The sequence below is a fragment of the Orbicella franksi genome, chromosome 9 (assembly GCF_964199315.1).
Source record: "Orbicella franksi chromosome 9, jaOrbFran1.1, whole genome shotgun sequence".
NCBI classification, from domain to species: Eukaryota; Metazoa; Cnidaria; class Anthozoa; order Scleractinia; family Merulinidae; genus Orbicella; species Orbicella franksi.
The window spans coordinates 12955296-12978855 of NC_138153.1; the positions used below are offsets into that span (position 1 = coordinate 12955296).

At 39.3% G+C, this 23560-nt stretch overlaps 3 protein-coding genes and 1 pseudogene across 3 annotated transcripts; all 4 read left to right on the forward strand.

The window, feature by feature from the left end:
* Positions 1-1428: 1428 nt before the first annotated feature.
* Positions 1429-7261, forward strand: LOC145498066 (bombesin receptor subtype-3-like). Its single transcript, XM_081477946.1, has one exon. The coding sequence runs from the start codon at positions 3132-3134 to the stop codon at positions 4266-4268; it is 1137 nt and encodes a 378-aa protein (XP_081334072.1). The 5' UTR covers positions 1429-3131; the 3' UTR covers positions 4269-7261.
* Positions 7262-7985: 724 nt separating this feature from the next.
* LOC145498487 (bombesin receptor subtype-3-like) lies at positions 7986-9056 on the forward strand (annotated as a pseudogene).
* Positions 9057-11174: 2118 nt separating this feature from the next.
* Positions 11175-12452, forward strand: LOC145496930 (neuropeptide FF receptor 2-like). The gene has a single exon (XM_081476698.1). The coding sequence runs from the start codon at positions 11393-11395 to the stop codon at positions 12428-12430; it is 1038 nt and encodes a 345-aa protein (XP_081332824.1). The 5' UTR covers positions 11175-11392; the 3' UTR covers positions 12431-12452.
* Positions 12453-16282: 3830 nt separating this feature from the next.
* LOC145498773 (neuropeptide FF receptor 2-like) lies at positions 16283-18598 on the forward strand. Its single transcript, XM_081478701.1, has one exon. The coding sequence runs from the start codon at positions 16396-16398 to the stop codon at positions 17545-17547; it is 1152 nt and encodes a 383-aa protein (XP_081334827.1). The 5' UTR covers positions 16283-16395; the 3' UTR covers positions 17548-18598.
* The last annotated feature ends 4962 nt before the right edge of the window (positions 18599-23560 follow it).

Below are 23560 nucleotides of genomic sequence, written 5' to 3' on the forward strand. Positions count from 1 at the left end.
AAATATAACAGGAGATAGAATTGAATGTGAAGGTGAATTAATCAACATGACACGACCGTGGGACAAAGAAAAATTCTGAGTCCCCGACAAGAATCGAACCCATGACCTCCCGAACACCGGGCGGGCGCTCTATCCACTGAGCTACGAGAACTCATGGAGAGCAAGGTCATTTAACTGAGTTCATATATGACAGGTGTCCTGCATACTGCTAGGATCAACTCTATCGAAGGAGATAGAATTGTTACCTCTTCGGGGTGAAAAAAATTTCAAGCCACGCCCACAAAACCTGATCTTGGTACCTCTTAGGGGTTCTTTTCAAAAGTTCCCACGACCACCGCCGTCCTTTTTTACATGGGAGTTCCCCCCCCCCACCCCCCCATCCCCTCCGGGAGTAAAACATTAAAGCGCGGTACTCGATCAGCCATCGGCAACTTCCAACGACGCTGATTGCCATATTCAAATTTGTATAGGGTCATCTCCTTATACTATATCATCGGTATCAGGTGATTAAGTTTGGATCAGCCCCTTACCATTGTGGAGGGTTCAAGTTATGGAATTAAAACAACTTTAATCATTTTTTCACATGTTTTTTTTTTTCCTAAACTATATCACACGCACATGCAACGACCCCAGGAAAGTGACACACCCTAAAAAAAAAAAACAGCAAACAACAAACAGTTGGCACCATAGACACCACCTTTGGGAACAATGAACGTCGATTTGCATGGTAAATTTAGAATGTGATGTATACTGTATTATTTTGTGATATCGATCAAACGCTTAACACATGGAGGCGGTTATTTATCTCAATGGTAATGACAAATTTGAATTCTCATTATTGAAACACGATTCCTGTCCTCTTTCTTTGGTAATATTGAAGCTGTTTTTCCAACATTCATGTATGCTTTGAGGTAAATTTAGCAGGTCAAACTGCAGTGATTAGTTCATAAAATTCTCTCGACCTTTTCAACCAAACAAGCAAACGTTCGGTTTATAAAAATGTTGTTTCACGCCAGCGCACGAATAAGACTTCAGTCACGTGACCAGCCGGTATAAATTATCAGCTACTCAAACATCATGCCTTGTTATTCAAGCAAATCCTTGTTTTTCAAGTAAATCCTACTTTGCATGGGTTTTGTTGTATTACTAAGCCTGCATGGGGTAAAAGTGCCGCGTCTTGTACTTCATGAAGAAACAATGAACACTTGTACAGTACCTCTCGCATCTTGATGAAAATGTCTATTTTTGTGGTGGTAAGGCATCCTTCATGACGTCACGTTGCACCAAAATGACGTCATACACTGTAGAAAATGCTTCAATTCATATATTTATATAAGAATTGCGGCCACTTAGCAGGGGCAACTTATTTCTCACAAAAGCTCTACAAAAGATGGCTCAGAGTGACAGGAAGGGGAGAGAGAGTTTTCTATATCCTGAACAGCCCATTCACAAAAGGTTGACATCGCCCCGGGCACTTTTCGTCTCACCATAGGCTGAATAGTTTGTAACTCGGAGAAGTAATGGCGTCGTTTGTTTCTTTCGCTGCAAGACTAACAAAGTCAAAATTGCCCACTGGTTAAATCTCATCAACTAGGAGGCAAAAAGTAAGTTATTCTTATCACTTCGCTCGCTGATGTGAAAATTGGAAACCAAGTCAAAAGTGGAAGGTACAACTGTACCCCTTGCCAAACAAACCAAATTAAGATCATCCATAACTATATAGTAAGGCCCATAAATCAGCAACATTACAGGGCGGCCAAGCACAGTAAGTGAGCGTTATTGTCATTTTACGAGGTAGAGACATATAGCCGAGTTCAACCCTAATTAACTATACGGAGCATGGTCAATAATTACTCATGACCTTTGTGTGAGAGATCGTATGGAAAATAAGAGCTTCGCTTCTTGGGGTGGAACAACAAGCCTTAATTTTTCCATGCGATCTCTTACAATAGGCTTGAACTAGGCTATATGTCGTTACTTCAGTCGTAAGTGACAATCACTCGCACATACTAAGCTTGGGCTACCTGTGGCAACGTAACTTTAATTGAGTTTCGCTAACGTGATATGAAGGACATTATAATGCATTCTGAGGTAGATAAAGATAACCTGATGACTGCCAAATAAAAAATTTTCGCAATTGGACGCTAAAAGGTTTGGTAATAGAGACCGGCTCAAGATAATTAACTGGTAGTGTTTTGTTGTAAAACATGTCCATGAAGGAAACGCCAAAAATAACAGTTCACTTCACACGCCAAACTGATCTTTCGGCAAAACGTCTATCAGTGACATCTAAAATAAACTTGCCGTATTCTGAATAGTTGCAAGACAGAGTTGATTTAATTTAGTTTCTGCGAGTAAAGTCCTGGTAAAACGGTCAGAAAGCTGTCCAAAGCGTCCACTTGTACGTCCATGATCATTTTCAATTGTATATTACGTCCGCAGAAAAAAAAAAACCGTCGAAATTTTGCACACGCATGCAGCTAATACCAACCTCTACACCTATATAGTTGTCATATTTTTCGTACTGGCGTCGTCTTTACTGTACAGCTAATGTTCCAAACTGTTCATCCACCTTAAGTTCCACCTTTCTCAAACCTCTTACCCTGTATTTTGGGAGTGGAAGCCTCAGTTTATGTATATGGAAGCAAACAGATGCGTAAAAGGGGTGTAAGGTCAGGGATTAGAAATAAACACCGTCTTGAAAAGTTTACTTAAGAGGCTAAGGTATCTTTTCTAAACTGATTAAAAAGGAAACAATAACAAACGCTCAAAAGGCTTCGTTCGCTTCTGTGGCTCTTGACTGAATAACCTGGTGAATAACTTGCCCTTCAAACAGCATGTTTCACTGCAATCAGCTTTAGTACCACAGTGCCTCCACTGTTTGCTGATTTTCTATTGTAGTCAATCAATTAGTTGGATATGTCAATCTAAAAGTTTGTTGCGAACTTTACATGTTTCTCAATTGGACAACAAATGGCTTGCATCGCGGTCACGTGTTAACGCTACGTGCTTTACAACTGAAAGGCTCACAAAAGCGACGCGCAGTTTCTCTTTCACTTCCAGCGCCGGACAGGACCACAATAGCTTGTATCTTCTTTTAGTGCCCAAGATTGAAGACCTGGAAAAGGAAAATGTTCTTCAACTCGAGCGTATTATTGTACATTTTAAACAACGATTCCTCAGTAACGAATGGTGTTCGTAATAACAGCGCACAAGATTGCCTGCCACACTCTTCCACGGGGGAAACTGTTTTGAAATCCCTGGCTTATTTCGTCATTCTAATACTGTCTTTGATCGGTAATGGCTGCATTCTCCTGGTCATTTACAAAAACAAAAACCTGAGAAGGAACATCAACTTTTTTGTCCTCAATATGGCCGTGTCTGATCTCTTCAACCCGTTGACAATCATGCCCGTTCATCTTGTCATGATCATTTCAGGATCTCCGTCCTGGAGGGTGCACAACCCATGGATACTGGGAAACATCTTATGCAAGCTCTGCTACTTTCTTCCTGATGTTTCCCTCACTGTTTCTATCGAGAGTCTGCTGTTGATATCAGTGGACAGGTTCATCGCTGTGGTTTTTCCGTTGAAGGCAAGACTCTTCTCAACGAAAGTGCATTTGATCTGTATTGGCTGTACATGGATAATCGCTATTGCAGTCCACGCACCTTATTTTTACACTTTCAGGCTGCTCCCCTACGGCAATGAGTCATATCAGTGTATCGTAAGTTGGGAACCTGCATTTGACCACACAGAGACACACAAGAGATTCGTCACGGCAACTTTCATCACTTTCGTCCTCGTGCCAATCTGCATCTTAACAATCGTGTATGGCACTATAGCGTGGACTCTTAAGGCAGAAAGCAAGAAGATGCAACAGGAGTTGTGTAATCATCAAACGAGACTCAGCGAACATAGCAGGAAAATTGTACGTAGTTCAGTTGTTATTATAACCGCTTTCGGTCTGTGTATGATCACACAGCTTGTTTCCGTGCTTACCCGTGTGTTCGTGTGGAACTGGAAAGAACCACCCATTTGTGCATTTCGCAATGTGGTTCCAATCATTGCAACCTTTATGTTGAACGCATGGAGTGCAGTAAATCCTTGTTTTTGTTTTATATTCATTAAGAGTTATCAGGTTACTCTAAGAAGAGTGCTTTGTTCCCGGCGTTCACCAGAAAACCACCCGAAGAGTTTAGATCTTACCGTACATCCCTCTACTTTCGCAAATTCGAAAATTCATAGATGCCGTTCAACAAGGGTTTGAAAACAAGGCACGACAACCGATAGGTTAATTAACTTAATCGTGTTATTCCAGTACAGTTTATCGATAAGAAGACTGAAGAAGATATTTTACAAACAATGTAAACATAACTGCCGTGCAAAACATTTCTGTTGCTTTAACGCACTAATGATTAGTTTTACAGGCATATAAATAAGCAATAGCGTCCATTTGGCGCGAAAATATGCACGGGTAGTTGTCTGCTGACATTACTCGGCTGTTCCGAGAAGCGAGTGCAGCTCGAGAAAAGCTGTGAACTTGAGGAACAGGTTATGTCCAAGGACAAATATCCGAGCAAACTTTCGCGCCAAATGGAGGCTGTTGTGTTTATAATATTCTTCAAATGTTTTTCGGATCAAATATATAGTCACGTGACGCGAGCGAAGATGTTTGATGGATTAATTATAACAGTACATATTCTGTTCAATATGTCTATTCCGTCTGAAGTGGGATGAGTCAAATGAGAAGGATAACATTCTGCGACACTAGGTTAGTAATGATTGCATGTGTGGCTTGAGTTATTCCAATCTTGCGGGAATCTTGAAGTAAACTGTTTATAATAAAATATAGGGGAAAAAACACCAGCTAATCGTTTTTTTATTAAAAGTAAAAGGAATTTCACACCAAATGTTTTCTTGGACAGTAGTATAACAGACGAAAAACTGAATATTAATAAACATCATATTTTCACTTCGTTCCATTTTCAGTCTCAAATGGCTTTTCGTGCTCACTCTACATGTATGTGGCACAAGATCGAACCTAAGAAGAGTTGTTGTTGATGTTGTAGTTAGCAGGGTAATTTCATATCAAACTAACCAACACGGTAAAAATTGGCGACCGTCGTTTCGACTTCCCTTTATCCACACTAACCGGTGTTCTGAGTCTCCGAGGATGATCCAAACGTACAAAGGCAATTATCACTCAAACTTGTTTTTTGAAAAATTATGCACATATCCGTAAATGTAGTTGGCAGAAAACAAAAATCTCACTTGCCTCCTCTCCATTATCTGCCGCCATGTTTAACCCGTTTTCTCTGACTTAAGTCGAAGTTGAGGTTCATGTAGTTTCGATCGTGCCTTAGAAATTCGATGCATACTTCGTTCCATATCTTTCCTTTCTTCTCAAGTTGTTCTGTTACTCGTTTGGCTACAATCTTGGTCTTTGTTTGCTCTCGGTAAGACACATTGAGGCTGCAGTCACGCCAGTCAACAAGAGTATAACATTTATAAAGAATAATGTCGATGCTTTGTACTAAGTCACTTTGCCGTTCCTCGTGATTGGTGATGGATTTGAGCTCAGAATAACCTTATCAACCACCATATCAGGGCCTCATGTTGAGTCCTTGGGTATACTTTTGACGATATCGGCTGCAGCAGTGTCCTTGGGTTCTTGATCCAAGATTTTATGCCAAGGAATTTCTCTAGTGTTCGTTGCCTTGGTATTTAGCTAGAAAGGCTTCACCTATATCTAAGTATCTAATGTATCTCCACATCAGGAGCAGTGGAAGTCTCTTTAACGCGACCTGCCTTTGTGCCAAAACCAAAGTGCGACACGTTCTTATACTCGAGTAGAGAAGAAGGCCAACATCACGGGCCAGGACGCGAGCAGCAACCCATCGTCTGAATCATGGCACAGAGTTCCATTGTCTCCCGAGGCAGACGGAGGTTTCCCATTACCATCAATGATTTCTTGGGTTGAGGAAATTTCTTGTAGCTAATTTGCAAAACTTTATTAACCGAGGGTAAATAAAGTTATATTTATTTATTTACTCATTAGCTATAAAGTGGCCCGGGAAGGGGACCCCCTATAAAACCTTGCCGTACGTTTAAGTTGTTAAAATTCATGTTGTGGTACCACTTAGGGTGTTAGAATGGAAAGGGATCATCACCAGAGTTATCGCAGTACCTCTTGAGGTATGGGCAATTCCCTCTAAGAGACGTTTCTGCAGGAAATTATGGTAGTTGTATTCAGGAAAACAGATATCTAGTCCAAGATGATGAATACAACTACCATGATTCCCTTCAGGCTCGTCTTATAGCCTGAGAGGGAATTGGTCATTGAGCAAGAAAACAAACAAGAACATATTATTTGCCAGTCGACACTATTACCTTCCACTATTGAACATATGGCTATGCCATCATGTGGGATTTTTCTTCAGGTATGCTTGAGCAGACATGACCCTCCATGCAACCTATTCCAGGCGTTTAGTACAGTAACTTTGGTGAAGACAAGCGCACAACACGTTTGAACGATTTGGACACAACGGAGTGTGAAAAAATCTCGATGTGTGCATATTTTTAAGTAAAACAATAGATGCTGTGATCCGTGTTAGTGGGTAATGCTCTTACCTGTTTGACACGGAAAAACATTTTATTCTTGACACGATAGGAACAGGCTTTCTTTCTTAACAGGTTATTGGGGCCGTTTAACATTCTTGACCGTTAACGCGCAAAGGCTAAAATTTCTCCGTTCCATCAGACGTGGGTCTGGCTATATTGTATGAAAGAACAGATAACCTTCATTCAGAATGGTGGTTAGTTGGAACAGTAATGTGAAGACATTGAGAATGTCAAACGTCTTGCAATGGGGCTTACTGGTTTTTTTTTTTCGGTCATTCTTAATTAATTAATCTCTCTTGCTAACATCATTTGTTTACGCTAATCGCAACGTTACCACTGTTTCAAGGTTTAACCGAGTCGATTTTCTTTGCCTACCCATAAAAGAACGTTGTTCACGGACAATGACATGTAAGTTAGACGAGTAAGGCTGGCCACAAAAGGGCCGCCAACATGGCGTCTGTTCGTTTCGTTACTTTATTCGGAAACAGGAGTTACGAAACTTTTATGGCATAGCTTCCGCGAGAAAATCTACGTTGAACGTACGGAATAGAGTTGCTGTAGAAAACGTTCCCAAGTGTTAAATCGACAATCGACACATGCTACAAAAATTAAACAATAGCAGCTTATGAGAGCTGCCACTGATAGCTCATTCGTAACAGCGACCGCACCGCACCTTGCGTAGCTGGATAGAGTAAATTAATAACAAAGAAATGTCAGTTACTCAATTATAAAGAAACTCTGCGAGCACTATCTTTGAAGTGGTTATAAAAGATCTAGTGATTGAGAGATTTAACTCAAAATTTATATTGAAATATCCGTCTCCAACTGTGCTCAAATTAAATATGCTAACGTTTTGGGTATAATTGTGTGAGATCAGCAATATCGCCAGACAAATGGCGTGTCGAGGATATCCAAGCTGTTTTTGAGGATCATCAAATACAAAATATGAATTGCAACTTGGATTCAGACACCATTTTACTGTGAAAAAGTTTTTGAGAAGAAGAAATGCCCCATTATCTAATGAAAAAGAAAGCAAGAGTACTTACAGTTTTAGTTGCGATCGATCATCATTATTATCCAAAAAAGTCGAAGATATCATGAAACAAACGAAGGACTGTAGGCCTTAAACAGATACAAATTATAATATACACAGATCAAAATAGGAAGCCACCGAAAAACACACCTCAGGGTTATTTGAAGCAAAAAAAGACACCACTGGACACAATGTCGTCAATAAAAGTAGCTAAAAGGCTCATAGGCTTTTTGGTATAATTCCGATTTATTTGCGCCAAGAACGAATGGACTAAACTGACCTACTTTTAGAAAGTGGTAGGTCGGTAAGGCTTCTTCAAGCAGGAACTTTATGCAAATTGGTCAGTACAAAACAAACACCAAGAGACAAGAACATTGCATATCAACTTCGTCAAGAACAACATGTTTCCTAATTCTAGCTTACAAATGCTTACCACGAATTGCTGATCATAACAACACCAATAAAGGCTGCCTTGCAAGAGAGTCAATTGTTTTCAAGGCTCTGGCCTATTTCGTCATTCTCTTGGTTTCCGTGGTTGGAGATCTCTGATTGTGTCGATTACTTACAGGAACAAGCAGTTGAGAAAGTCGGTCAACTTCTTTATTTCCAACATGGCCGTGTCCGACCTGTTCAATCCGTTGACCATCATGCCAATCCAAATCGTTCACATCATTTCAGGTTCTGATTCTTGGAAAGTAGACAGTCCGTGGATGCTGGGAAATATCTTATGCAAACTTTGTTACTTTCTGCCTGATGCTTCTCTCGTTGTTCCCAGCCTCCTGTTGATATCAATGGACAGATTAGTCGCTGCTATCTTTCCACTTTGTACCAAACTCGAGTCATTGAAAGCGCGCTTAATCAACATTCTGTGTACATGGAACGTCGCCATTGCAGTCCATGCACCTTATTTTTATACTTTTAGACTGAAAATAAACCCCTTCGACAATAAAACATATTGTAAATCATCTTAGCGCCCAGCATTTGACCATGTGGAAACAAGCAAGAGATTTATAACGGCAACTTTCATTGCTTTTATCCTGGTGCCCATCTGTGTCTTTGCCATCGTTTATGGCACTATTGCACGTGTTTTGAAAAAGAAGAACACACAGCTTAAGCAACAGCCAACGCTGTCAAGAACACCAGCTTTAGAAAATTGTCCGAATGTCTATAGCTTTAATAATTTCTTTCATTGTTTGTATGATTCCACAACTTTGTCTTCTGTTCGGTAGAACTTTTCTGTGGAATTGGAAAGAAGCAGTCATTTATAGTTTTCGCACGGTTATTCCATTCATAGCAATGTTTATGATGCACTCCTGGAGTGCTGTGAATCCTTGTGTCTGTTTAATATCTAATAAGATCTATTTCAACAGTTTTAGAAAACTTCTGCATTTATCTAAATAACCTGGCGTTACTTTACAAGAAGAAAAAAGCGGGACGAAAAATATTATTTTCTTAAGTTCCTTTATTCGAATAGCGACACCTGGAAAAAATTATTTTCAAATTAAAGGATATTTGCTATAGATTTGAAATTTAAATTTCGAGCTGAATATAATTACTTTCTTCTCTTGACGTACGCTCATCTTTTGATAAAACCGTTGGGTGAATGAAAAAATTCTAATTCACCAAATAAAGTAAATTTTTTTTTACTATTTTATTTTATTTAAAGAAATCTTATGCTCCTCTCAGATGGCATTTTGTAAAACTGAGTAAGGCTGTCCTTTTCTCTAGAAATTCCGGAAAATACCGTTTCATTCGTCACTGGAAATTTTCGCAAACGGAAGCGCCCTCAAATCTGATGGAGGGAGGGGGGGGGGGGTAACTCTTTAATAACCCGACTGGTTCGGCTCTCTCTAGTCTCTCTTACAAAACGTACTATCTTTAATCTCAAAGGTTGACAAATAGACAACATAAGTTACAAAATACTCAACGTTCTCGCATGTTTAGATTTATACAAGTGTTCCATGGAAAACGTGGAGAAAAATCTCCAAATACAAGAAAATAAAGATCAGTGGCGCGGAGACCATGCGGGTCATGTAAAAAGCCCCAAGAGCTAGCCCCCAAGCGGCTGGCGCCTTCTGCACACGGGGTTAATGACCCCCTCGCTAAGTTCTCCACGAAAATTGCATGCTACGCCCCTGAGCCTCGAGGTGAACATACATGTAGCACGGTGGAAAGGGTAGAAAATTCCAGCAATGTTTTTTTTTTTTTGAATTAGCTTTAGCATTGTTTTTGCTGGCCCGTAATCGGCCGGTGGGCATTACGGGAAAACAATGCCCTAGAATTAGCCAATCAGAGCTCGCGTATATCGGCTACAAACACAAGCCCTATGAGAAGGACTGTAAACATACAGATGATCAACCGTTAACGGCGACGGATGATTCTGACTCGTCAAATCACAACCACAATATATTTATTACAACAACCCGATAAAAACTTGACAAACTTCTGATGCCCGTTAATCATCTATATGACAAAATTTGAGGAAACATTCAAATCAATCGAAGCCAAGAGACGATGAGATCCTCATCTCTTGTCGAAGCCCAGCCACAATTGATCCTTCCTATGACTAAATTTGAGGAAGAAAATGACGATAGCAATTTTTTGTTGTTAGAATTTTTATTTTGAAAAAAGGAATCTGCCTTAAAAAGAAAGGATATCCAGCCACCAGCAAAACGTAATAAATTGCACATTGCTCGATTTTGTTAGACACCGTGTTTGTGAGCAGGTGAAAAAAAATGGTGGAAAAAAAATTTAAATGTCAAGGTGTTTGAAGTCTTTCAAAAACTATTAAATAAAGAGCTAATAAAAAACTAGACAATTTTTTTTCTTTTTTTTTTTTTTTTTTGCATTGCTTGTGTTTTAATTTCTGTTAACTAGAGCCTGTTAAAGACTATAACTTCAAACCAGTAGTCTCCAGAGGATTTCGTATCGTATGTATACTATGTATATCAGACTACAGGCCCAGCAGGCTTGAATTACAAAGGGACCGCCACACTGACTATTAGATGTCCCTGCTTAATGGGGATATGCCTGAGTGAGTAAGTGACTGAATAAGACGTCTTATTCTTATTTAAATTTGTCTTCCGAAATAAATTGGAGTTCACTGAACAAAGTTCCCATGGCGCCATCAAAAGCTTGGAATAGTCCAGAAATCGCCAAGCTAATTGTCATAAAAGCCTGGTTTGTAGAATTATAGCCATGCTCCCGTGACAGCGATCAATAATGTCAGCTAAGTTTATAACTTTGTTTTACTTGGACAATGGTTTTGCGAAGTGGTAAATTCCCATCTCATTGAAGACAAGAGTTTAACAGCTTTTCGCATGATGAATTTCTAATTAACATACGCTAATTAAAAATCTGAGAAGAAAATAATTAATACAGAATCCGAACAAGAACAATAAAACGGAAACTAAAAAGGTGAAAAATATGCGTATATCAATCCGGCAATAACTAAAGGAAACGCACACCAACTGGAAGGGACGTCAGGATGATTTGAAAAGAAGTAAACATGTTGTCTTTTTGAAAAAGCTCTCATGTCTCCTTGCTTGTTAAATGTTGATTAATTTTTCATTGAAAGCATTGCATTTCTGAAGACGTCAAAAGCAGGTGATGCAGTGTCATATGTGTAATATTTATCTACTGCCGACGCCGATCATCTACTTTTTCGTTCAGTCTTGATAAAGTTACCAACGCAAACCAAACAAGAAGTTCTTTCATTGACATCGATATAGATAAAAATGTATAAAAATTCCAGTGTTGCGTTGCCCTTCACAAATAATTTTAACACAACGGAATACGTTGACAACTACTTCGATAAAAACTGTCTTGGGAGCGAGTCAAAAATTGTTGAAGTGGTTTGCAAAGCAGTGGCCTATTTCATCATCCTTATCGTTTCTTTAGTTGGAAATCTTCTGGTTTTATTTATTACTTATAAGAACAAGCAGTTAAGAAAGTCGATCAGCTTCTTTGTCTTCAACATGGCCGTCTCCGACCTGTTCAACCCATTGACCATCATGCCTATTCAAATCGTTCACATCATTTCAGGTTCTGATTCTTGGAAGGTAGACCGTCCGTGGATGCTGGGAAACATTTTGTGCAAACTTTCTTACTTCCTTCCCGATGTTTCTCTTGTTGTTTCCATCGAAAGTCTCCTGCTGATATCAATGGACAGGTTCGTCGCTACCATCTTTCCACTGTATACCAAACTCGAGTCATTAAAAGCGCGCGTAATCAGCATTCTGTTCACATGGATCGTCGCAATTGCAGTCCATGCACCTTATTTGTACACTTTTAGACTGAGAATGCGCCCATACGACAAGAAAGCATATTGTAAATCATCTTGGGGCCCTGATCATGTGGAAACAAACAAAAGATTTGTAACGGCAACTTTCATTACTTTTATCCTGGTGCCCATCTGTGTCTTTGCCATCGTTTATAGTACTATTGCATGGGTTTTAAAAAAGAAAAACAAGCAAACTAAGCAACAGCTTTCTTATCGCCAACGCTATAGAGAACAACAGCTGAGAAAAATTGTACGAATGTCTATGACTTTAATACTTTGTTTTGTTGTTTGTATGATTCCACAGCTTTGTCTATTGTTTGCTCGAATTTTTCTGTGGAATTGGGGAGAACCACCGATTTGCACACTTCGCACGGTAATACCATTTATAGCAATGTTTATGATGCATTCGTGGAGTGCCGTAAATCCTTGCATCAGTCTGATATGTATGAAGATCTATCGCAATAGTCTCAGGAAAATTCTGTCAATGTCTTAGTGATTGCCTTTCGAAAAATATGCTTAACAACTATATCAGTAGTGTCTTTTTACCGAACCAAGTCTTTTAGGACAAGACGGAGTTGAACAATTGATTAGAAAACTACACTCTTTTATATATTTCCATCTCGTTTTTGACATAAACGTTTTCTTTAGAAAGGGCCATATCTAAACAAACAACTAAATATTTTACTATATTCATTTATTTCCGTGCTCAGGAAACCTCGAATAGCATGCTGTTATTCATTACCTTTCCCATTAACTGTCTATGAATAAGGTTTAGGTACAAACCAACCATAAAGACTTAAAATAAAATAAGATAATCGAAAGTTAAATTAACGTTGTCCATTCGTTTTGAAGTGGTCATAGTTGACATTTTCAACTCTTACCAACCAGTTTTAGCATGAAGAGGCATGTGATGGAAATAACACATATACATTAAATAACTCGGGGGTTTACATCCTAAGCGGCCTGTTAGTTTTAACGTTATAGCTATCCCAAGTCTTCTTTCCTTCTCGCCAAGCTTTTAGCTGCTTTGCGGTAAGACGTAATTACTTGACTTAGTCTTCTTCGCTCCCACCGGAGCATAGGACCCCCACTGTAGCTTTCCATCGGATCGGTTTTGTGCAGTCCGTTTCTCTTGATTGCATGACATCCCCAAGTCCTCATGCTCCAGCGGTATGGACTCCGTCCACGACTTCTTTTGGTCTGCCTGGACAGGCGAGTGATGTTCGTGACAGGTTTTCTCAGAGCGTGACCCACCCATCTCTATTTCCGCCTCCGCATGGTAACTTCAATCCTCTCTGCGCTGCCACAACTCCTCCTTCGAGAACTTCCCTGGCCACCACACCCCTACGATGCGACGGAGCCTACCGTTGATGAAGGTCTGAAGTTGGCTGACAATCTTCTTTGTTAGTTTCCAGGTCTCAGATCCATGATAAAGCAGAACCGATTTTGCGTTGGAATTGAAGATCTTTATCTTCCTCCACAGAAAAATGAACTTTGATCTCCATATCGGTCTTAAAATGGAGAGAGCAGTTGGTGCCTTCCTGCACCTGGCCTCAACATCTTCCTCAGTGCCGCCAGTGGTGTTGATAAGGCTGCCAAGTGAAGGCTGTTGCTCTACTTCTTCTTCTTCTTCTTCTTCTTCTTCTTCTTCTTCTTCTTCTTCTTCTTCTTCATCATCATCATCATCCGATCCATTGTGGAGGGCATCATACCTATTGGCTAGTGCAATTACGAACTCCTCCCTCGCACTTTGGCCTCTGAGTCTGTACGTGCAGTATTTTCGTCGTGTTGACCTGGTCTTCTTCAAGGCCAAAAGCTTCATCAGCCCCAACAAGATGGTGATCCGATTCTACACCCACACTGCATTTCACCCTTGTGTCCTGTAGCCAGATCTTCCATGTTCTGCTTATAGCCACATGCTCAATCTGGTTCTCAGAGGTCCCAACAGGGGATCTCCATGTAAGCTTGTTAATTTCTTGTGTGGGAGGAGTGTTCCCTCAATGCACAGAAGTCACAGAACATTTGGCTATCCTAACTGATCACTCCTTCACAATGACTCGCCAGAGACGCTTATCGATTACTATTGTCTGAGCCCACATTCGCATTTTATTGAAGGCAGTTCGAGGCTGGTGGTAAAAGTCTTACTTCACTTCCTCCTCAGCCTCATTGGTTGGTGCGTAGACTTGGGTGATTGAGTTGTTCTGGCACTTAGACTCAAACCTAGCAGAGATAATTCACTCAGAGATCGGTTCCCACTCCTTTAATCTCTGTCCGGCCTCCTTTGACAAAATTAATGCACACTTTTTTCGTGTGGCGCATCATTACCTGCCAGGCCAGAATAGAATACCTATCTTCAGTTGTCAAGTCGACCCTCCGGGCCCCTGTCCATCTTATTTCGCTAACGCCCAGATAGCAAGTTCCAGCCTCCTCATTTCCTTGATTACTATTGTCTGAGCCCACATTCGCATTTTATTGAAGGCAGTTCGAGACTGGTGGTAAAAGTCTTACTTCACTTCCTCCTCAGCCTCATTGGTTGGACCCTGTCCATCTTATTTCGCTAACGCCCAGGATAGCAAGTTCCAGCCTCCTCATTTCCTTGAGGAGTTTGTGCAATCTATGTCCCGATTCGGTTACAGTGCTTGGGAGACAATAGCTTCCGCCTTGAGGGCGTCGTGGTTTGCCCCCCCCACCCCACCCCGCCCGCCCCGTCCCCTCTGTGTCGTTATTGTGATGGGTAAACGTTACTTGCCCTTCCAATCCTGTGGGACAATCAGGAGAAGGTGTAGCTGTAATGTTAGTTTGTGTAACCGCTTTTATCCACTCGGCGGGTCGTTAACCTGGGTAGCTTCACGTGCATCTATTAGTCTCTGGAGTCACTGGAGTGTTTCCACCCAACTTTCGACCTAAGTACACCACCACACCACGATCAGGCACCTCCAAAGAGGTGGGGACTGTTTTGTCCCTAGGTGCTCCGACTTCCGTAGATATTTTAACAAATATCTAGCTAAGTAAATATTATTTGAAAACTTAGCAATTCAGAACATAGATTATGACTAGAAACTGAGGAAACCCTAAGCGCTTTTGTTTTATACCTTTGAAATTTAAATGAAAGTAAGTTTTGAATAGCAAGGCTAGATACATGTTTCGAATTATAAGCGCTTTTCAGGATTAATGAATTGATGCTCACAGAATGTCGAAATCTCTCGATTAATTAAAAATAATTTATTTCAGAAATCCATTTATCTCACTAGCTAGGAGTAAGCTTTTTTTCTTGAACATTTTTTGAAAAAGATATAAACGTATGCCTTTTGTGTTTTATGAGCAATTAAAGAAATCTGAAAACTTGTAAAATGGTCGATTTGGAGGTATCCCGAGTTCTGACAGAGCATCGAAGCATTTTTTCTAGCTTGCGTCTGAACTATTCAAAAAGAGCAAATATTCGGAAGGATTATCTGTGCCACAACCTCAGTGACAGATACATCCATTAAACCAGGCACAGGAACAAACACTTTTCATTCAGAGACGGAAGTTAGGCGAAAGTGTGTTTCCTTGGACCAATTATTCACGCAATATTTTTTCCTTGTCTTTCCGAAATCCTTCAATCCAGCATTTTAATGGGCCTAGACTGAAATATTACTTGCAAAACTTTCAAGTATGTGACCGTTAATTCACAATTCCTTGGACTGTATCGTGTTCTCCTGCAGTACTAGGACAGTGTTTAGGTGAGAGCTTGGTGGAAAAGTAGAATAAATGTACAAGCTCTCAGTATTACGCATTATAGACCACAAAAGTATCTGACCAAATATCGTAATAATTAATCACCTGGAAAATCAAACTTTAGCCCTAAAAAATGAGAGCCGCCAGTCAAAAAGATAGCTGCAATATGTTAATATTCATTTATTGTTTTCCGTAAAGGTTAGTATTAAAACTTTGGAAAAATAAATATCAAAGATTGGCGAGGCGCTCTTATATTAACGTAGAAGTTATATGTTTCAAATTCCTTGCATTCTGAAGGGGGCATGAATAACAGATTTATTTCTGAAAATAAAAGTCTTTACTATCAGTTAAATGGATGTACACAGGCTCGGCGTTAATTATCGCCTAGAACTGAACAGCACGTACGTACACCTGCATTGCACGTCAGTTTATAATAATGTATATAAAAGATCATATTTTCATGTATGATGCCAAGTTTGGGACAAACTGTCAGTGACGTTGTTTGGAAAGGCTTTCAATGAAAATTACTCCATTATTTATTGACTCTGTCACTTTCCCACACGCCTATCAGCATATCTTTATTTCAACATGCGTCACTAAAATGGACTTTATAAATGAGTGACCACTTTCTCAGGCACAGAATTTAAAGAAACGAGCTCGCGATTCTTTGTATGTTAACAGCAGTCAACCCAGACGATTGCAAAAAAATACTTGACCGTGTACAGAAGATCAAACAGAAACATGTTTGAGAACACCAACGTTAGTTGGCCATCCATAAACAGTTCTCTGGCAAAGCAAGATGCTCGAAACGTTACCGACCGCGATTGCCCTAAAGCGGACTCCACAACGGAAGTGGCAGTGAAAACCCTGGCTTATTTTGCCATTCTTCTTGTTTCATTCGTTGGTAATATCTTTCTCGTCTTGGTTATTTACAAGAACAAGCAGTTGAGAAAGTCGATTAATTACATTGTTTTCAACATGGCCATGTCCGACCTTTTCGCTCCGTTGACCATCATGCCCATCAAAATAGTGCCGATCATTTCAGGGTCTTATTCTTGGAAAGTCGACAGTCCGCAGATACTGGGAAACACTTTGTGCAAACTTTGCTACTTTCTTCCCGATGTTTCTCTTGCTGTTTCCATCCAAAGCCTCCTGATAATGTCAGTGGACAGGTTTATCGCTGTCGTCTTCCCTCTCAGTGCAAAACTCATCTCATCAAAGGTGCGTTTGACGAGCATTCTGTGCACATGGATCATTGCCGTTGCAGTTCATGCGCCTTATTTCTACACTTTCCGGCTGACCACCTTACAAAATGAGAGTTATTGCATTTCATCTTGGGCACCGGCATTTGACCACGAAGAGACAAACAGGAGATATATCACAGCTACATTCATCGCTTTTATCATTGTACCCATTTGCCTCTTAGCTCTTGCATATAGCTCCATAGCGTTGACTCTGAAGAAGAAGTTCAAGCAACGTAAACAGCAACTGTCTTGCCACCAACACCATCGAGACCGACAGTTCAGAAAAGTTATTCGACTGTCAGCTGCGATAATGATGGCCTTTATTTTCTGTATGGTTCCACAGCTTGTATTCGTATTTACTCGAGTTTTCCTATGGAATTGGGAAGTGCCACCAATTTGTGTATTCCGCAACGGCAACGCGATCCCATTCAGTGCCACCTTTATGATGCATTCCTGGAGCGCTATAAACCCATGTATTTGTTTTGTTTTTAACCGAAACTATCGTAACAGTCTTAAACATGTGCTTTTCTTTGGTCGTTTTAGTCGCATGAAATTCGACTTGAAAGATAACCAGCTAAAGGAAACAAAAATGACATCGATTCACAGTCTCCGAAGCAGTCAAAGTACGCCGCATTCAACCAAACTTTAAAACCGAACATCAAATATTGCAGACTGGCTGAATTCACATACACTTTCTAAAGGATACAGCAACAGCTTATCATCAACACCTCTTTGCCAATATCAAGTCAAACTGAGTCTTTCGATCTCCAACAAACTTTGAACCTCGATGCAGGAGTACTGTACGATTTGATTGCCGGAGAGAAGACGACCAGTTGTTAGAGAGAACTATTTCAGCGTGTCTTGATTCAAGAGCACTTCTAAAGTATAGTTTCACCGAAGAATCGGCTTTTCTTGTCTGCTTGATCCAATGACATTGATTTTAAGAGATTAATAAGAGATTTCAAGTGCATTTTAGTGGAACAATTCACCTATTCAGGGTCCGTAAAACATCGCCTAATTTAAGTGATCCTGTACAATATATGTAAGTCGTATCTTTGAATATTAAGAGTAAAGAAAAAGTAGCAAACGGTCACGTAGTTCGAAAAAAGATATTGAAGCGAGAAAAGTGCTTTATTTTAATTTGCTAGTTGCTGGTTCGGTTAACATCTGGCGATAATGATTTTTTCCATGATAAAAACAATTTACATTTATTTTTCGAACACATTTAAAAGCGTTTTTATCTCGTGCGATCGATATGGTTTCTGTGTTGCAGTGTTTTCATGATTAATTATACAGAAAGACGTTGAAATGATTAAAAGCGCGTGCTTTTTTTAAGATTGATTCGAAGATACGTCTGCGGCTTCATCTCAAATAGATCCTCTCGTTTTATATTTCGACAGCAGCCAACCCACATTAAACAAAGTATCTGGTATGCTATATGACAGAGAAAGCCACGCAGCTTTAAATTGAACTCATCAGCTGAAAACGTTTTCGTGGAGGTAACAACAGACTGAGGCTTTCAGAGTTTCAGAGTTCAGAGGTTGCGACACACTAGTCGATTCCTAAATGAAAGCTCTCGTTTTTCGATAGTACCCAGCCCGCATTAAACGACACCTTTGATAACAGATGGTTTTTTATTTATTTTTAAAGCGGGACTTGATGCAAATTCCTCGTATCCTTCTTTCTGTTTTTTTTTTTGTTTGTTTGTTTGTTTTTGTTTTTGTTTTTTCTTTGTTTTTTTTGTTTTTTTGAGAAATCGCGTTTTGTCGTGGCTTCCTTCTAAATCAGATACCGAATATTTATATCTAGATATTAATTAGACCGAGGTTCTTTCAATGAAGATGGAAAATTTGTCTTAAAAGTTGAATAACTTAATTTGTTTGATAGGTAGCCCTTCTCGTCAACATGTGTACTGTAGTTTAAGCCAATCATTTGCTTTTTTAAATTGATTGTGGGCACTTATCTTCCCCAAATGAATACGCCGACAAACATGAGGTCTAACAATTAAGGAAACAACGCACCCGAATGTGTTTCCTCTTTTTTTCCAGGGGTATATTTTAATTTCATGCCATAAACAGCCAACATCAATTTTTCCTCAATTAAAATGATTTACATGATTTGTGTTGTGCGACAGAAGTGAGATGAAAAGGAAGGTTCAGGTATGGGGGCCGTCTAATTGAGTGATAAATCTGGGATTTTGTGTAAAATTAACATCAACCTCACATGATCATGAATATCAAACATCCCAATAACTGAGAAAAGAGAACATATGTTTCGGCTGCAAGTCTTATTAAGTAACTTCTTTTGAACGTAAAAGTCCGTAGTTTTTTTAATAAGATTTACAAGACAGTAACTGTTGCGGCTATTTCGTGTTGCCTATATTTCGTGTTTTCTTTGTGTCCTTTTTTGTTCCTTATGTTAATGTATTTTTTCACATTCTGCATGCTTTTTTTTCTCGCATCGTATGTAAATTTCGTTGCGTATATATTTGTGTTATCCCTTCATGTTCATTTAGTGCTAGTTTATCGTCCGGTACACTTCTAACTTCTTGGTTCTCAGAACCCCGTTGCCAGCATTTTGGTAAGCCGTTCAGTTTATCGTCTGTTTTGTATTTTCCTCTTAGTTTTCTGCCGTCTTCGGTTAGTAATTTGTATTAATTCGTCTTATGTTTATCTTTAGGAATTTACCTTCCTCCTATGGAAAGTCAAATAAATTTGCTAGTCAGGACTAATTGAATCTCGCTTTAAGTTGTGTCTGAAGTCGGCCCTCTGCCTCTTCAGTAACACTCAGTTCGTTGTCGATTGTACGCGGTATACAAACACAACAACGTAATTCCTTTATAGTGTATTACATTCGGCTCTCGATGAATGAACGAATAAATGAACGAACGAACGAACGAATGAATGAACGAACGAGTGAACGAACGAACGAATGAATCAATGAATCAATGAACGAACGAACGAACGAATGAATGAATGAATGAATGAATGAATGAATGAATGAATGAACGAACGAACGAATGAATGAAAGACTTTATTTGAGTGTCAAAGGGTATTAAGCTTTAAAAGAAAACTAATTGGGGACACTCTTTTTCAAGCAGGGTACGTTTAGCAAAAGTTAGTGCTTAAACCATTGGCAGTGTGGCAATTTGAAGCAAAAGGTTGCGACAAAGCTGCTTTTCATTTTTCATAACTTCACTAATCTTGCAGTGCGACGCAGTAGTGACTATTTCCTGTTACACGTATATAATGCTTCAAAATACTTAGAATCATATAATCCTTCAAAATACACTTTCATACGAGGCCACTGTTCTCTTCGCGCTGGTTTGTGGAAGCCACAATTAAGAGTCCATGTCCATAAATATGGAAAATTACTCGGCAAGGGTCGAAAATTCGATTTCGCTCATATTTTTACGGTAGATAGGCTAGGGCATGACAAAAAGTACTGAATAGTTTTTTTGGCCAAATATGCTTTTATTTCAAAGAAATATGCAAATTACCAAATTCCGTTAAAATCGTCATTTGACGCACCATTTTATTAAACAAGTTTGAGAGCCTCGCATGCAAAATCACATCATTCTTCCGTCTTTAAAACACTCAAATATTTTTGTGCAATGTTTAATTGTGTACTGGGTTGATTTTAGGGAATGTTGCGGTTTTTGTTGGGTGCAAAATAATTAAATTTCGAAGACATGTATTTCATTCACTTAAAAGTACTTCGTAAAAATAATTGATTTTCACCATGTGCGAAACCTTCAAATGGATTAAGCTTCTGGTGGTTGAATCGCAGAAGGATGGTCTACAGATTCCTGTAAAAATTTCTTTGGGCAAATGATTGTGAGCGACGCGAGAACTTTTCAAAGTACGTTAAACATGCAGATATTTGACCATCCGTCGTCAAATTTCAATTTACGGGTTAGACATATATTTTAGCACGCGCCACATGTCTTGAGCTATATTAAGTTGAAATAGACACAGAGCTGATAATTTCGAAATGTTCTAACCTTATTTGCTGTAAAAGGCAGGTCCAAAACCCGATTTGACGTGTTTCCGTCACCATTTGTCGCACATAAAGCAGAAGTTTGCTTTTGTTTACACAACGTCCGATGTACATCGCCAACTGTCAACTTATTTAATGGTCGAATACCATGAATCTATGACCCTCTTTCGATAGTTGTTTGTTTTGCACTCCACCAAAATATTACGTTTGATCACCGTTTGATCTATTGCTGCTTGAATCCTTGCTTGCAGCGGTTCGTTGTTTGTTCGTCACGCAATGCTGTCATCCCATTTTAGGGGCTAGGGGTAGGACAATTTCTATCCTAATACGTAAGGGTCCGAAAGGCTTGGAACCACAGGGAGCACACAATCTTGTTGAGTAGGAAGAGATTAAATTAAGCAGTGAAAAGAATGAATAGTTAACCATTGCCCGTGTTGTCATCTTTTACTAGACAACCGCTACCTACACGCCCTGCGTAAATACTGTAACGCTAAACTCGTACCTAGGTCTTTTCGCACTGTGCAATTATTTTTGGTCTACATATAATACAGTGGGCTACCCTCGGGGAAATGGGAGGTGGCCGCTTAATAGGGTTTGTGTACCTTGAATACTTTTTCACCATCGGGTTATAAATTTAGCTAAATTTCTTAGTAGACATGGAGTTAATTCAAGACAATCACGGTAGACGTCATTCTCGGAGACTCTGGGGCAGTTAGTTAAAAGGGTCCTCGCCCGAACTTTTTTCGCACCCGTTTAGACTTTTCCCCGCTCCCAATAACTGCCCCTGGGTCTCCGAGAATGACGTCTATAATGATTGTCTTGAATTGACTCCATGTTCACTAAGAAATTTATAACCCGATGGTGAAAAAGAAGAAGCTCTTTGATCAAAAATCATGATTTGTGTTCAGCTCAGTGTCTAATGTACAGCTGGGTTTTTGTGACATAATCACGTGTCTTAGTCTCCCTGCAAAGAAGAACAACAGATATGAAACAAGTCTTAAAATAACCCAGACATTTCCAGCCTGTGTGCACCTGTGAAAGCAGCTCTTGACTGATCAAATTTGAAGGCTAAGGCACGTTCAGTCGGTGGTTCCAATTTAAGAAATACCAATACAGAGTCATCTTTTCATTGATATACACACACAAAAAATTGTTTTTAATTACAACGCATTGTGTGTCAGCCTGTGCGACACACTTCATACTTCGGCATACTTCACTTCGTGCCGATTCGATTCCAGGCGTTCGTTTTGTTAGAGGAGCATCGCGAAGAACAGCGAATGGGAAAAAATAGGCGAAAAGAATGGGCATATTGGGTATGACCTAGCTACGTCGCTATCCAAGAGGGATCGTTTGTTCTTTCGTAAGATAAAACACACTTTCGCAAGTATTAATTAAACGCTTTGTCTTTTTGTAATAATCCGAGCTGTCGTCAATTTGAACAACATTTTTTATTGTTTTGTATAAAATCTTTAAACTGATCGTGAATAATTTTATCCAGAATTGTTGCTTTCGTTATTTAACAGATTAGAGTGAAAAAAATTCGTATGAAAGTTCATTTTAGTGCTACACTAGGCACTGCACTGTATTTCTGTTAAAATAGGTATTTATGAAAGTTTTTTCTTAGAAATTTAAAGTAGTTTAAGCAATAATAGCAATTAAGACAATTTTATAGTAATTGACAGCTTTCCTGTGGTAACTTCCAGCTGCAAGAGGTTGCAATTTTTGATAAAAAATGAACAGACGTTCTCATTAAAGGAGCTCTCAGTGACGGTTTGCGCATATTGAAAAGTTTAGCCTCAATTTTTCAAAATCGTCGTTTGTAATCCGTTTAATCTTCTCCATCCTTAGCCATCCTTGTTCCTTTATGGTTTATCATTATCCCTTTGGTGTTTTTCTATCTTATTAAACTGTTATTTTCAGGTTTCCTACCATTTAAAGATAATTTTTATCTGGCCAAAATAACTCAAAATACCTAAGCCCCTTTAAGATTATGAGATTCATATTTGAACAGGATGGGTGCAAGGTAACAGCTTTCGCTATATACTAAAGGAGCAAGACTATTCGAGAGTGAAAAAAACCTAGCGAAACTAAGACAACACTCCACAAACTGCTTCATGTGCTCTTTTTATTCCACACAGTGAGCAGCTGAGCTTGATATTCCAGTTACTTGGTCAAGTTACATATTTCTTCTTAGCCATTTTTATTCTACTTTCACTTTTCATTACTTAAGTTATATTTAGTTTTATGACATTAATTCGAGGAAATACGCATTTATTTTAATTCTTTTTTCGTGTTCGTTAAATCGTCATTCAGCAACCCAAACGTTCGGCTGCATCACAAAGCTGATGTCTCACAGCAAAACTATGCACCTCCTGCTAATGAAAAGAACAAAAATACAATGCATCTGTAAACAAAAAGGGACTGGACATCCTTTACATTATTAACTTAGGAAAGGTATCTTAGCAATTGCAAGCACACTTGAAAAACTCTTCAATTTTTGCAATCATTCCTAGCAATGTCCAGGAAAATTTTAACACAAATATGTACAAGGAAATTAATGGGAAGACCACTTGCCCTTACATTTATCCTACTTGCTCTTTTCTCCTGGAACGATCTTTTCCCAGATAAGGCACCATTTCCAAAGGCATCACATCCAAGTGAAG

What these genes read in the sequence shown, in the direction of transcription:
- LOC145498066 (XM_081477946.1), top strand. Translation starts at nt 3,132, where the DNA reads ATGTTCTTCAACTCGAGCGTATTATTGTACATTTTAAACAACGATTCC.
- LOC145496930 (XM_081476698.1), top strand. Translation starts at nt 11,393, where the DNA reads ATGTATAAAAATTCCAGTGTTGCGTTGCCCTTCACAAATAATTTTAAC.
- LOC145498773 (XM_081478701.1), top strand. Translation starts at nt 16,396, where the DNA reads ATGTTTGAGAACACCAACGTTAGTTGGCCATCCATAAACAGTTCTCTG.